Genomic DNA, 16378 nt, shown 5'->3' on the forward strand with positions numbered 1-16378 from the left:
TGGCTGCACAATTCCAGCCATATATGTTTATCTCTGAAATGTTACATCATTTAGAGAAAAAAATTATTAGCCTGGAGAATAGTCGGCAGGCGGGTCGCTCATGGCTTCTCCCATGCCACTGCCCTGGAGTTATAGGTCTCTCCCCATACATCTATCAAGTGATAGGTCTCTCCCTATACAGACCTTGAATGATGGATCTCTCCCTATAAAACCCTTGAGTAATAGGGCTCTCCATATGCATCCTTCGAGGGATAAGTCTCTCCCTATACAGCCTTTGAATGATAGATATCTCCCTATACAGTCATGGATGTTGGGGCTCTACATATGCATCCTTCGAGGGATAAGTCTCTCCCTATACAGCCTTTGAATGATAGATATCTCCCTATACAGTCATGGATGTTGGGGCTCTACATATGCATCCTTCGAGGGATAAGTCTCTCCCTATACAGCCTTTGAATGATAGATATCTCCCTATACAGTCATGGATGTTGGGGCTCTACATATGCATCCTTCGAGGGATAAGTCTCTCCCTATACAGCCTTTGAATGATAGATCTCTCCCTATAAAGCCCTTGAGTGATAGGTCTCTCCATATGCATCCTTTGAGGGATAAGTCTCTCTCTTTACTGCCTTTGAATGATGGATCTCTCCCTATACAGCCCTTGAATGATAGATATCTCCCTATACAGCCATGGATGTTGGGGCTCTTCATATGCATCCTTCGAGGGATAAGTCTCTCCCTATACAGCCTTTGAATGATAGATCTCTCCCTATAAAGCCCTTGAATGACAGGTCTCTCCCTGTAAAGCCCTTGAGTGATAGGTATTTCCCTATACAACACTTGAGTAATAGGTCTCTCTACAGTGAGGAAAAAAAGTATTTAGTCAACCACCAATTGTGCAAGTTCTCCCACTTAAAAAGATGAGAGAGGCCTGTAATTGACATCATAGGTAGACCTCAACTGTGAGAGTCAAAATGAGAAAACTAATCCAGAAAATCACCTTCTCTGATTTGGCAAGATTTATTTAGCAAATTATGGTGGAAAATACAGTTAGGTCCATATATATTTGGACAGAGACAACATTTTTCGAATTTTTGTTATAGACATTACCACAATGAATTTAAAAAAAAACACTTCAGATGCAGTTGAAGTTCAGACTTTCAGCTTTCATTTGAGGGCATCCACATTAAAATTGGATGAAGGGTTTAGGAGCGTCAGCTTCTTAACATGTGCCACCCTGTTTTTAAAGGGCTCAAAAGTAATTGGACAATTGACTCCAAGGCTGTTTCATGGACAGGTGTGGGCAATCCCTTCGTTATGTCATTCTTAATTAAGCAGATAAAAGGCCTGGAGTTGATTTGAGGTGTGGTGCTTGCATTTGGAAGGTTTTGCTGTGAAGTAAACGTGCGGTCAAAGGAGCTCTCCATGCAGGTGAAACAAGCCATCCTTAAGCTGTGAAAACAGAAAAAAACCCATTCGAGAAATTCCTACAATATTAGGAGTGGCAAAATCTACAGTTTGGTACATCCTGAGAAAGAAAGCAAGCACTGGTGAACTCATCAATGCAAAAAGACCTGGGCACCCACGGAAGACAACAGTGGTGGATGATCGCAGAATAATCTCCATGGTGAAGAGAAACCCCTTCACAACAGCCAACCAAGTGAACAACACTCTCCAGGAGGTCGGCGTATCAATATCCAAATCTACCATAAAGACAAGACTGCATGAAAGTAAATACAGAGGGTTCACTGCACGGTGCAAGCCACTCATAAGCATCAAGAATAAAAAGGCTAGACTGGACTTTGCTAAAAAACATCTAAAAAAGCCAGCACAGTTCTGGAAGAACATTCTTTGGACAGATGAAACCAAGATCAACCTCTACCAGAATGATGGAAAGGGAAAAGTATGGCGAAGAAGGCGTGGTACAGCTCATGATCCAAAGCATACCACATCATCTGTAAAACACGGCGGAGGCAGTGTGATGGCTTGGGCATGCATGGCTGCCAGTGGCACTGGGTCACTAGTGTTTATTGATGATGTGACACAGGACAGAAGCAACTGAATGAATTCTGAGGTATTCAGAGCCATACTGTGTGCTCAGATCCAGCCAAATGCAGCCAAACTGATTGGCCGTCGTTTCATACTACAGATGGACAATGACCCAAAACATAAAGTCAAAGCAACCCAGGAGTTTATTAAAGCAAAGAAGTGGAATATTCTTGAATGGCCAAGTCAGTCACCTGATGTCAACCCAATTGAGCAGCATTTCACTTGTTAAAGACTAAACTTCAGACAGAAAGGCCCACAAACAAACATCAACTGAAAACCACTGCAGTGAAGGCCTGGCAGAGCATCAAAAAGGAGGAAACACAGCGTCTGGTGATGTCCATGAGTTCAAGACTTCAGGCAGTCGTTGCCAACAAAGGGTTTTCAACCAAGTACTAGAAATTAACATTTTATTTAAAATGATTGAATCTGTCCAATTACTTTTGGTCCCTTTAAAAACAGGGTGGCACATGTTTAGGAGCTGAAATTCCTAAACCCTTCATCCAATTTTAATGTGGATACCCTCAAATGAAAGCTGAAAGTCTGAACTTCAACTGCATCTGAATTGTTTTGTTTAAAATTCATTGTGGTAATGTCTATAACCAAAATTAGAAAAATGTTGTCTCTGTCCAAATATATATGGACCTAACTGTAAGTATCGTATTTGTTCATTAATAAAGGTTCATCTCAATATTTTGTTATATATCCTTTGTTGGCAATGAAAGGGGTCAAACATTTTCTGTAAGTCTTCACAAGGTTGGCACACAATGTTGGTGGTATGTTGGCCCATTCCTCCATGCAGATCTCCTCTAGAGCAGTGATGTTTTGGGCCTGTCGCTGGGCAGCATGGACTTTCAACTCCATCTAAGTTTTCTATGGGGTTGAGATCTGGAGACTGGCTATGCCACTCCAGGACCTTTATATGCTTCTTACGAAGTGGCGGTGTGCTTGAGATCATCATGCTGAAAGACCCATCCATGTTTCATCTTCAATGCCCTTGCTGATGGAAGGAGGTTTGCACTCAAAATCTCCTGATACATGGCCCCATTCATTCTTTCATGTACACGGGTCAGTCGTCCTGGTCCCTTTGCAGAGAAACAGCCCCAAAGCATGATGTTGCCACCCTCATGCTTCACAGTAGGTATGGTGTTCTTTGGATGCAACTCAGCATTCTGTCTCCTCCAAACACGACGAGTTTTGTTTCTACCAAACAGTTCTACTTTGGTTTCATCAGACCATGTGACATTTTCCCAATACTCTTCTGGATAATCCAAATGCTCTCTAGCAAACTTCAGACGGGCCCAGACATGTACTGGCTTAACCAGGGGGACACGTTTGGCACTGCAGGTTCAGAGTCTCTGACGGCATAGTGTGTTACTGATGGTAGCCTTTGTTACGGTGGTCCCAGCTCTATGCAAGTCATTCATTAAGTCCCCCATGTGGTTCTGGGATTTTTGCTCATCGGTCTTGTGATTATTTTGACCCCACGGGGTGAGATCTTGCGTGGAGCCCCAGATCGAGGGAGATTATCAGTGGTCTTGTATGTCTTCCATTTTCTTATTATTGCACCCACAGTTGATTTCATCACATCAAGCTGCTTGCCTATTGCAGATTCAGTCTTCCCAGCTTGGTGCAGAGCTACAATTTTGATTCTGGTGTCCTTCGACAGCTCTTTGGTTTTCACCATAGTGGAGTTTGGAGTGTGACTGTTTAAGGTTGTGGACAGGTGTCTTTTATACTGATAGCAAGTTCGAACAGGTGCCATTACTATAGGTAATGAGTGGAGGACAGAGGAGCCTCTTAAAGAAGAAGGTACAGGTCTGTGAGAGGCAGAAATCTTGCATGTTTTTAGATGAGCAAATACTTATTTTCCACCATATTTTGCAAAATAAATCTTGGCAAATCAGACAAGGTGATTTTCTGGATTTGTTTTCTCAGTTGGACTCTCATAGTTGTGGTCTACCTATGATGTCAATTACAGGCCTCTCTCATCTTTTTAAGTGGGAGAACTTGCACAATTGGTGACTGACTAAATACTTTTTTTCCCCACTGTATGTACAGCTCTTGAGTAATAAGACTCTCCATATACAGCCCTTGAGTGATAGTTCTTTCCCTAGTCAGCCCGTGAGTGATAGTTCTCTCCGTATACAGCTCTTGAGCGATAGTTCTTTCCCTATTGAGCCCTTGAGTGATAGGGCTCTCCACAGCCTCTCCCTATACAGTCTTTGCAGGATAGGTCTCTCCCTATACAGCTTTTGAGGGACAGGTCTCTTCTTATACTGCATTTCAGTGATGGATCTTTCTCTATACAGCCTTTCAGTGATGGGTCTCTCCTTATACAGCCTTTCAGTGATGGGTCTCTCTCTATACAGCCTTTGAGGGGTAGGTCTCTCCCTATACAGCCTTTGAGGGGTAGGTTTCTCCCTATACAGCCAATGAGGGATAGGTCTCTCCCTATACAGCCTTTGAGGGATAGGTCTCTCCCTATACAGCCTTTGAGGGGTAGGTCTCTCCCTATACAGCCAGTGAGGGATAGGTCTCTCCCTATACAGCCTTTGAGGGATACGTCTTTGAGGGATAGGTCTCTCCCTATACAGCCTTTGAGGGATAGGTCTCTCCCTATACAGCCAGTGAGGGATAGGTCTCTCCCTATACAGCCTTTGAGGGATACGTCTTTGAGGGATAGGTCTCTCCCTATACAGCCTTTGAGGGATAGGTCTCTCCCTATACAGCCTTTGAGGGATAGGTCTCTCCCTATACAGCCTTTGAGGGGTAGGTCTCTCCCTATACAGCCAGTGAGGGATAGGTCTCTCCCTATACAGCCTTTGAGGGATAGGTCTCTCCCTATACAGCCAGTGAGGGATAGGTCTCTCCCTATACAGCCTTTGAGGGATACGTCTTTGAGGGATAGGTCTCTCCCTATACAGCCTTTGAGGGATAGGTCTCTCCCTATACAGCCTTTGAGGAATAGGTCTCTCCCTATACAGCTTTTGAAGGATAGGTCTCTCCTTATACAGCCAATGAGGGATAGGTCTCTCCCTATACAGCCTTTGAGGGATAGGTCCCTCCCTATACAGCCTTTGAGGGATAGGTCTCTCCCTATACAGCCTTTGAGGGATAGGTCTCTCCCTATACAGCCTTTGAGGGATAGGTCTCTCCCTATACAGCCTTTGAGGGATAGGTCTCTCCCTATACAGCCTTTGAGGGGTAGGTCTCTCCTTATATAGCCAATGAGGGATAGGTCTCTCCCTATACAGCCTTTGAGGGATAGGTCTCTCCCTATACAGCCTTTGAGGGATAGGTCTCTCCCTATACAGCCTTTGAGGGATAGGTCTCTCCCTATACAGCCTTTGAGGGATAGGTCTCTCCCTATACAGCCTTTGAGGGGTAGGTCTCTCCTTATACAGCCAATGAGGGATAGGTCTCTCCCTATACAGCCTTTGAGGGATAGGTCTCTCCCTATACAGCCTTTGAGGGATAGGTCTCTCCCTATACAGCCTTTGAGGGATAGGTCTCTCCCTATACAGCCTTTGAGGGATAGGTCTCTCCCTATACAGCCTTTGAGGGGTAGGTCTCTCCTTATACAGCCAATGAGGGATAGGTCTCTCCCTATACAGCCTTTGAGGGATAGGTCTCTCCCTATACAGCCTTTGAGGGATAGGTCTCTCCCTATACAGCCTTTGAGGGATAGGTCTCTCCCTATACAGTCTTTGAGGAATAGGTCTCTCCCTATACAGCTTTTGAAGGATAGTTTTTATAGAAATTCTCTATGCAGCACGTTCCATTCTCATTGATCCATGTCAGTGTCTCCAGTGACTCTTCCAAATAAATAGTCATGTATTTAAGGTTGCTCTTTAGCAATTCTGCATTTCTCTTTTACCTGCATGCATATTTCATACTTAGCCTTGTTAATCTTTTTTTTTTTTTCTTTCCTTAAAGCAAAAGTTGCATGTGTGAAGTCCAGAGACATGCACTGGGCCCTGGTTGCACATCGGGATCAGAGAGACATTAACCTCTCCTCGTTACGCATGTTGATTGTGGCTGATGGAGCAAATCCTTGTGAGTACAGTCCGGGGTCGGGTTGTCAGAGAAATAATTTATAGTAATTTGCAGTAAATTTATAGTCAGTAGTCAGTGAGGAGAAGGAGGTCACAATCTACAAGTATGCTGTTGTTCTATATTATATTATGTTTTATTTTTATGATTATCCCAATATCTATCAAAAATTGCGTATCCAATTCTCAGTTTGCATCAACTTCGGAGCCTATGTTTAATTCTTTTCACTTACACGGCATAAGAGACCACATAAAGGTATATGGTAAAACATGTTTATTACAATCGGAGCGTATTAGCGGCACGTCCCGCTGTATGACTACGTGACGTACCTTTTTGAGATTTTTCTATTTATGGCCATTGTGAGACTCCAGTCTCTTCCCATTATGGAACCATATGGAAAACATAGAAACAATCTGTATTTTACTGCTACGTTTCCTTAAAACGAGCATGACTTTTCATATGGAGCTATATTTTAATGTCTCATTAAAAAGTGCCATGTCTTGTTTTTTTTTTCAAGCTTTATATTTTGTCCTTCCAACTGCAAACTGAAGCAAGAAGTGTTGGCGGCTTTTATGGGATAGACAGAGACTAATGCGCTGCTGGTTTACAGTATATTTCTCATAGTGTTTTAATGCCACGGGACAAGTTTGAAGATGAGCTTTTGTGAATGTCCTCAATGCTCTTTAAAGAGTCCTAAATCATCTTGTCCAAACGCTGTATTTCCTGCACGTTTGTTATCGCATCCTCTTCTTGTGTTCTCTCCCCAGGGTCCATTTCTTCTTGTGACGCTTTCCTCAATGTCTTCCAAAGTAAAGGCCTGCGGCAAGAAGTCATTTGTCCTTGTGCCAGTTCACCAGAGGCTCTTACTGTAGCCATAAGGAGGTACTGTTTATAAAAAGTATTAATGGAATATCGAGACGACCTATCACCTGCTAAAAAAATTGAATTAAATACCTTGCAAAAATCCATGAGCTCCACTGATTGTTCTGCTCTCCTCCATTTAGCTGTACATCACTACACTACAGAGATATTCATATTTGTTTCTTTTGGAGTGCACAATGTGAAATCTCTGCTTTGCAATCCAACGTCTCTTCAGAGTCTTTATCCCTCCCTCCAGATGCTGCCAGTCACATCTCAGCAGCTATTCTTGCAGTCTCATACGCTGCTGAGCTGTGATTGGCAGTGTCTGGGTGAGAGGGGTGAAAGCGCACACACCCAGAGAAGACTCTGAAGAAAAGCACAGTTGGGCTGCTACAAGAGACTTCACATACTGTGCTCCAGAAGTAACAAATGTCAATATTTCTACAGTAGAGTAATGCAAAGCAAAATGGATGAGTGTCATAATCAGGGGAGCTCTGAGATTTGTGCAATGTATTCAACTAAATTTTAAAAGCAGCACATAAAAACAGTTTAGAATGTAATAGAACAAAAATATTCACTTTGCTGATCCCCAGCATTCTGGTTATGATGCTATCTGATCAACCACAAATCCTGATCCTGTGGCGTCTAGCTATGTCATCACTGCAGCCTATCACTGATTGGCTGCAGTGGTTTTGTGGCCAGTCACTGTGTACCTCCCTAAAGATGATTATATGCTTTTTGACCACGACCATTGTATTTAACCAATGATTGGCTGCAGCGGTCTTATGATCAGCTGAGGCAATCAATAGAGACCAGTGACAAAGGGAGCGGAAAGCAGTAGAGCCAAAGAGGCAGGAGATCAGTAAGACGGGTATGCCTACTTTATTATTCTGTAACATTCTAATCTATTTTCATGATTTTCTGTGGGTTAACTACCATTTTAATATTAGGCATATGATTGGAATCCAAAAGCATAATTTATAGAGTAATCGTTTTTTTAATTTTTCTTTCATAAATCAGTACTACACATGAAAATCTGCAGCTTTATAATAAGAGAAATTTTCTTCTTTCACCTCTTGGATTTATTTTTCACTCTCAAATCATGCATAAAATCTGGAAAGTCTGTATTAAGTGAGTGTATTAAGCCCTCCCGGGCTTACATTCTACAGGGTAATGGGGAAAGAAACAGTAGGTTGGGGGGTGGCGGCAGTTCTGGTGGTGTTGAGACGGCAGCGGGGTCATTGCAGGCTGTAAGGTTTCCTGAAGAGATGGGTTTTCAAGTTCCATCTGAAACTGGATAATCAGACGTGTTGGGGCAAAGAATTCCAGAGGAGACGTCATGGAGGCGATTGGGTGAGGAAAGTTCAAGTGTGGAGTAGAGAAGGCGGTCTTGGAAAGTCACGAGATTACATATGGGAAGGTATTGTGAGATTATAGCACTGATCTTCAGCTACAGAACAGAGGGACTTTTTTTGTCCCTGTGAGAATTTAGGGTCTAAAAATTATCCCCATTACTGTACTTTCTGTATTTCTGCCTTGAAATGAGGCTAAAACCTTGGTTTGATGATGATTACACTATGTTCCAAATTATTATGCATATGACATTTTTCTCGGATTTTCCTAAATGGTCGGTGCAAATAACAGTCAGTCTAATAAAAGTCATCACCCGTTAGAGTATACATCGAATTTTATTGAAGAAACCTCCCAATGATAACAGTATAATCTCCAAAATGAATAAAAACTCAAAATGCACTGTTCCAAATTATTAGGCACAGTAGAATTTCTATACATTTGATATGTTTTAAAGAACTGAAAATGCTCATTTGTGGAATTTGCAGCATTAGAAGGTCACATTCACTGAGCAAAAAAACTATTTAACTCCAAAACATCCTAACAGGCCAAGTTACATGTTAACATAGGAACCCTTCTTTGATATCACCTTCACAATTCTTGCATTCTTGAGTTTTTGGAGAGTTTCGGCTTGTACGTCTTTGCATGAAGTTAGAATCACCTCCCAGAGCTGCTGTTTCGATGTGAACTGCCTCCCACCCTCATAGATCTTGTGCTGGATGATACTCCGAAGGTTCTCTATAGGGTTAAGGTCAGGGGAAGATGGTGGCCACACCATGAGTTTATCTCCTTTTATGCCCATAGCAGCCAATGACTGAGTTATTATTTGCAGCATGAGATGGGGCATTGTCATGCATGAAGATGATTTTGCTCCTGAAGGCACGTTTCTGCTTTTAGACCATGGAAGAAAGTTGTCAGTCAGAAACACTATTTACTTTACAGAGGTCATTTTCACATCTTCAGGAACCTTAAAGAGCCCCACCAGCTGTTTCCCCATGATTCCGGCCCAAAACATGATTTCTCCACCTCCCTGCTGACGTCGCAGCCTTGTTGCGACATGGTGGCCATCGACCAACCATCCACTACTTCTGTTTGAAAATTAGTCTTTATGTATGTCTGGTCCCACTGCAACCGTTTCTGCTTGTGAACACTGTTTAGGGGTGGCTGAATAGTAGGTTTATGCACCACAGCAAGCCTTTGAAGTATCCTACACCTTGAGGTTCGAGGGACTCCAGAGGCACCAGCAGCTTCAAATAACTGTTTGCTGCTTTGTAATGGTATTTTGGCAGCTACTCTCTTAATCTCATGAATTTGTCTGGCAGAAACCTTCCTCATTATGCCTTTATCTGCATGAACTCTGACTGTGCTCTGTTTCAGTCACAAATCTCTTCACAGTATGATGATCACAAAGTTTTTGTGAAGTATCTACATTTTTTCATACCTTGTCCAAGGCATTGCACTATTTAACGCTTTTCAGCAGCAGAGAGATCTTTTTTATTTCTCATATTGCTTGAAAACTTTGGCCTGCTTAATAACGTGGAACATCATTTTTAAGTAGTTTTCCTTTAATTAGAATCACCTGGAAAACTAATTATCACATGTGTTTAAGATTGATTTCAGTTATCTATTGAGCCCTGAGACACAATACCATCCACAAGTTTATTTGAAAAACAAAACAATTAAATCTTTATGACACTTAAATCCAATTTGCATAATAATTTGGAACACAGTGTATTTTGGGGCTGATGATAACCACTACTCTTCCAGTATCCTATATTGCCTCTCTGTTCACAATTGTAGTTGCATTACTAGAATTTTTGCAAGCACAAATAAAATCTTAAAGTTAGAGTAAAAATACAAAGTTCTCGTTTTCTTGAACTCCAAAAAAAAACTTCATTTTTTTTTCTAAGTTAATTAACATAAAGAAGTAGACTCACTACCCTGAACAACTACAATGGTTGCTGAAATGTTTCTTAGCGTTTTGCAGAATAATGGATGTGTTTTATCCAGAGACGACAGTGGCAGCCACTTAAGATGCAGAGAGGTAATAATCATAAAGTGATTATTGTAAAGCAATTTTCCACTTCAGAGTTGAAGGCGTAGAAAGAATTGAATGGTTTATGGGTTGAGGTATTTTACTTAAAAAAGGTTAAGTCTCTAGCAGATACAAGTGAGGAGGGTCAGCAGAGTATTCTGTCTTTTACATGTATTCATGGGGCCGGAGATGCAATATGGATGACCACATACCGACCATGATGACAGATATCGGTGGTGACTAATACTTTCTCCATTTCCTCTAATATTGGAATTATGACCTCTCTGTCATTATTTTCACATTACTGTGGTTTAATTACATCACTTGTAGTTTTGGGAAACTATGCAGTCGGCATTACTAGTTATTTAGGGCAGAGAGCGTTTAGAAGACTGAGAATGCGTCAATCCTGTTAAAATCTGCTGATTTGTCAATATTGTGATTTTTAACCCTCTGCATGGGGTTAGCAGTAACAATTAGGGGGTTCTCTGACCTTCCCGGATTGAAGAACATGTCTGTTTTCGATAACCCAAAAATATTAGGCCTTGTTCACACCACACAGCAGTCTTTACATAAAATCGGAAGTGGGTCCAAAATATGGAGGCGTTGCTTTTTCAATTGAGTTTTTACAAATACTGATGAACAGTTCTGGCGTGTGATGACAAACATGTTCTTGGTCAGTGCTGTCCGTGTGAAAACTGAATCGCACACAGACCAATGCTAATCAACGTGCTGGTTCACATTAACGTTTATACACACAGACCAAAAATCGCTTTTTTTTTTTTTATAAGACTATGATAGATGATAACTTCTAGACTAGTGGTTGTGGAACCGCTGGAACCCGCACTGATCGGTATAACAGGGCTCGCTTATCCCCGTTGTTCATATTTAATATGGAGTGGCAGTGCGTATGTCTGTTCACTCCCTCGGGGGCTGCCGAACGCTGCATTTGGCTGTACATTGAGAATGGGTGGACTGGTGGTCAGTCATACTCACTGCCGCTCCATCCTAGATGGAGGTAACGAAGATATTAATTCTTCATTCTCCCGATGTGTGGAGGTTCCGGCAGTCGAACCCCCACCGATCCATTAGTTATCACATATCTTGGGTTGGGGGTAAATTATCTTCACTTGACAACCTTTTAAAAGCAGAATTCCGTATTAGGCTGTGCGCGCAATATCTTTTAGACGTTGGCATACCCTCTTGAGTTTTTGAAGCAAAAGACGCTTTAGGAAAATGTTAGCGGTGTTTTTCCTGAAGCATCTTCTTTGGCGTCTCTTTAGTCGTAAACTGACGAGCAGCTTCGAAATAGAAGCTGCCAGAAAAACACACCGTTCTTGTTCCTTGAAACTTATGGATTTCAGTGCTGGCTGCAGCTGACTGGAAGCCGTGGAGACTAGCTTTTGAGGTCTAGTTTTGACTGTGGGCAACATAATTACTGTAACTTTTTCTTTTATTTTTTTATTTCTCTCTACCTTTCCTCTCTCTTTTGCCTTTGCTCAACGTCTTTATAAGTGCTACTGTTCCTGGTTTTTTTCTACTAGATGGTGGCCCAATTCTAACGTATCGGGTATTCTAGAATATGTAGGTAGTATATAGCACAGGCTACGTACTATATTGAACAGTGACGTAGTATATAACACAACCGACGTAGTATATAGCAGAGCTACGTAGTATGTAACACAGCGTACGTTGTATATAGCAGAGCTATGTAGTATATAACACAGCCACGTAGTGTATTGCACAGCTACTTAGTTTATTGCACAGGTACGTAGTATATTGGTCAGCCACGTAGTATATAGCAGAGTCACGTAGTATATTGTAGAGCCACGTAGTATATTGCACAGGCACGTAGTATATTGCACAGCCCACGTAGTATATAACAGTCACGTAGAGTATTGCACAGCTACGTAGTGTATAACAAAGCCCACGCCGTATGTAACACAGCCCACGTAGTATATAGCAATGTGGGCACTATATGCATGGTTAAAAAAGACTTAAAATAAAAAATAAGCATATACTCACCTTCCGAAGGCCTCTTGAAGTCCTGGCGCCTGTGTGCGGTGCACGCGGCAGCTTCCGGTCCCAGGGTTGGTATGAGCGCAGGACCTGTGATGACGTCACAGTCACATTACCGTGACATCATGGCAGGTCCTTCTCACATAGCATCCTTAGCATCGGAACCTGCCGCTTGCACTGCCGAGGACAGCGCGCCATGTCGGAGGGTGAGAATAACCTTTTTTTTTTTTTAATTATTATTATTTGTCACATTAGATCTTTGTACTATTGATGCTGCATCCGCAGCATCAATAGTAAAAAGTTGGTCACACAGGATTAATAGCTGCGTAACGGAGTGCATTACACTGCGGCATAACGCGGTTCGTTAACGCTGCCATTAACCCTGTGTGAGTGCTGACTGGAGGGGAGTATGGAGCGGGCACTGACTGCGGGGAGGAAGGAGTGGCCATTTTGCCGCCGGACTGTGCCCGTCGCTGATTGGTCGTGGCAATGGTCGTGGGCGTTTTGCCACGACCAATCAGCGACTTGGATTTCCATGACTGACAGACAGAGGCCGCGGCCAATGAATATCCGTGACAGACAGACAGACGGAAGTGACCCTTAGACAATTATATAGTAGATGATGATCTATAATGTTGAGGTCTATATGCACAAAATTTACTAAAAAGATGTTTAAAAGAAAAAAACACCAGTCACTTCTTTTAACCGCTTGACGGCTTTCGAAACCTGAGGCAGTTAAAAGAAGTGAAAAAAGACAGAAGATACACACAGCAAGTCATTTTTACATAGCAGTGCAAATATTATATTTTTTAGCATCTTTAAGGGAGTCTGTCAGCGCATAATAAATGTTGAAACCAAGCACAGGTGCTCGGTGCACCCTTGGTGTGGCCAAATGTTTAGGTTCACCATCCCACATACTTATTTTCAATTTACCTCCGCCCTTCTGTAGCTGTATCAAGCCAGAGCTGTCAATTAATGAAGAGGAGGGTGAAGATAGAGAGAAAACAAGTAGATGAGAAGGTGCACGTCAATGTTTGGCCACGCCAAGGGTGCACCGAGCATCTTTCCTTGGTTTGAACAGTCATTCTGTGCTGATAGACTTAATGTGCTTTTTTTGTGTGTATTTCAGATAGAATCCGCCTGAAAAAGACATCATGTGCACAGAACCCTTTAGAGTCCATGAAAGTGGGTTTCTTAATTAGACTTCCTCTTTAATATTCCTCTGTTTTTGTTCCCTGTTAATCTTTTCCCTTTAATGCTGGGGTTGGTTATGGAGTTGGCATTCCTAAATATTACTGTCATTACGAGGAGTCTGTTGTGTTGAAAACACAGTGCTCGTCCCAGGGGTAGAAACTTTATAGAGGAACCAATGTGAAGACACAGGCAACCTAGTAACTATTTTATGGCTGAAGGATCCCATTAGTCCCATCATTGGGAATGCAGGAAGAACATGGCTGTGTCTGTCCCCATGAGATGAGGTGTTGTCTTGATCTAGAGCACAATCTTTCTCCTGACTAGAATTCCTCTTGTACGTTTTCTTGGAGCTCCTCCATTCCAGTTTTACCGTCTCGGCCTGTCAGTACAGATGTCATCACTACCCGACTCGTCTCTCGCATTTCTTCATATTGTCTTGTTCTATTGATGCCCGAAGGCTTTCAGTTTCTGAGATCTCTGCCGTTTCAGAGCCGGCTCTTTGCATTAACCTTTAATTGAGATTCATCACTGCAGATTTTCAAGAAAAGCTTTGCAAGAGACCCGTATTGCTTTACCAAATTAGCTTGTGTCATATGACCTGTTAGAAGAGCGCAAATAATTAGTCCTGAATGGAAGCGCCTGGCTCGCCGGATAAAAATTACACAGTAGATCCTCGGGAGACCTACAAAGATGCTGAATGCTTTTTCCTGCTACATTTGCCTGGGCTATTTAAGCAACTTGATATGTTTTGCATGTAATTGTCATTCATAACCCCGACTGAATTGCATTATCTTCCTATTTGCGTCTCGGAGTGAAGCTGGATGGAGTGGTGTCTCATCTCATCCTTGAAAATCGCTGTGACATTTCTGTCTGGCTGAGCTGACTGCTTCAGTGAGTCAGTAGGGTATATGACATAGGCTGCGGTCCTATGGATATATACTATATTCCCACTGAATGACAATTTGTACTGAGGACTCTAGAAAACTGTCAGGCTGGATGCAAATACTTATTAGTAAGCTTCTCACAGCAAAGCGATAGAGCTTTGATATGAAAAATTACAAATTCATTGGGACCAGTAGGATCAACCCTCTTAAGCAGTCTATATGGGCATGTAGGTCATTGAAAGCTGATTAATATGATGCCTTCATATCCGATATCCAGTGTCTTATTCCAGAGAAATCCACATTTTTCTCAATATGTGAATAAGCTTTTAAGATCTATGGGCCGGACATGGATCTCCTTGAGAATCTGCCTCCAGAGCTTATTATAAATGAGGGAGAGTTACCAGTGTGAGACATGCAATGACTGACTGTCTGCGCTCTTGATCTTCATGTCTGACACTGATAATGCCCCTTTCATTTAAAATGATCTCTGGAGTCCGATTCTTAGGGAGATCTATGTCCGGCCCATAGATCTTAACAGTTAATTTACACATTAATAAAATATGGATTTCTTTGGAATGAGACATTGAATCGCAAATATCAAGGTATCATTTTATTCAACTTTCTATGACCTACATGCTCATATAGACGGCTTAGAATGGTTGAATCCTATTGACAGATTCCCTTCAAAAGTGCAGCCCCTAATAATAATAAATATAATTGAAAGATTGTGACTTGTAGGTATTATTTTGCATGTGTTTGTTTCATAAAGGTATATTCCAGTGACAAAAAGTTATTGCTTATCCACAAATAAAAAAAAAAAAATAGACAAGAAGCTATATGTCATAAAATTGCTTGAAAAATGTTATTGATACAATATTAAAAGATTCAATGTAAAACCAATTAGAATGGGGACAGCAATATGCAAAAAAAAAAAACGCCAAAATAAGGCACACAAATTGCAGGTGAATCATCACCTTTAAGAATGGAGCTGCTATTAGAATTAAAGTGAAGATTGAATATTTATAGATTTGTGGAGCAATGAAGCTTCCAATTTTTTTTTTATATATCATACATAGCAAAGTAGTCAAGATATAATAAGCCCCATTACAGTGTTTGTAATATATATATATATATATATATATATATATATATATATATATATATATATCCCTATTTATAGTAACTCCTCCTCCACGTGATTCGGCCACGAAAAAAAATATGAAAGAGTCTTCACTTAGTGCCTAATTGTGATGTATGCAGCAAAAAAAATCCATAAGAAGGGGGCATGGTAGTAAGGAACAGGGATAGGAAACCTTAAGGATGGAAGTAAAGATAAATAAGTACTGTACCTTTAAATGACTGTGGCACCCCTTGATGATTCACCTGTAATTAGTCTTCCCGTCTATTTTTTTGATTTATGTAATGTTTGGAAGTGCCACGGATCTAGGCATGGTATATACTCTTTGAGGTTTGCTTATCCAACCACTAGGACCACCAACAATCGCTGGTATGGAGCATTTTTGTCCTCCGTTTGCACACACTTGCCCGCTGTTCCATTCATTCTCTTTGGGAGTGCTATGCTCGAATATCTTGGACCAATAGAGAATGAATGGAGCAGTGGGTGCATGCCAAAATAGTACTGTTCTGATGATCGGGGGGCCTCTGAGGTCAGACCTCGTCCGATATGGAAGTTATCATCTATTTTGTAGATAAGCGATAAATTCTTATTGCAGGAATTCACATTTAAGCACAGTAAAATGGCATTTTTATTATAGATTCTCTGAAAACGGTCACAAAAATGAAAGATGCTGACATTATGGCACATGGTGATGCAGCCATACTGTGCTGTCACTCACTTGCTCTGCCCGTCGGTGATGATGCCACTCAAACAATATGTCCAAGTCTTCCCTGCGAGACGTGCTGGAACATAAGTAAA

At 41.6% G+C, this 16378-nt stretch overlaps 1 protein-coding gene across 4 annotated transcripts in view; it reads left to right on the top strand.

The window, feature by feature from the left end:
* DIP2C (disco interacting protein 2 homolog C) overlaps nt 1–16378 on the top strand; it is a 492724-nt gene that overhangs the window by 371739 nt on the left and 104607 nt on the right. For all 4 annotated transcript variants that reach the window (XM_069729709.1, XM_069729707.1, XM_069729706.1 and 1 more), the window contains 2 exons: nt 5986–6105; nt 6870–6984. In XM_069729709.1, coding sequence (XP_069585810.1) covers nt 5986–6105; nt 6870–6984 — 235 coding nt within the window. The remainder of the gene's footprint in view (nt 1–5985; nt 6106–6869; nt 6985–16378) is intronic.

Source organism: Ranitomeya imitator, chromosome 6 (genome assembly GCF_032444005.1).
Source record: "Ranitomeya imitator isolate aRanImi1 chromosome 6, aRanImi1.pri, whole genome shotgun sequence".
In the NCBI taxonomy this organism is placed as follows: Eukaryota; Metazoa; Chordata; class Amphibia; order Anura; family Dendrobatidae; genus Ranitomeya; species Ranitomeya imitator.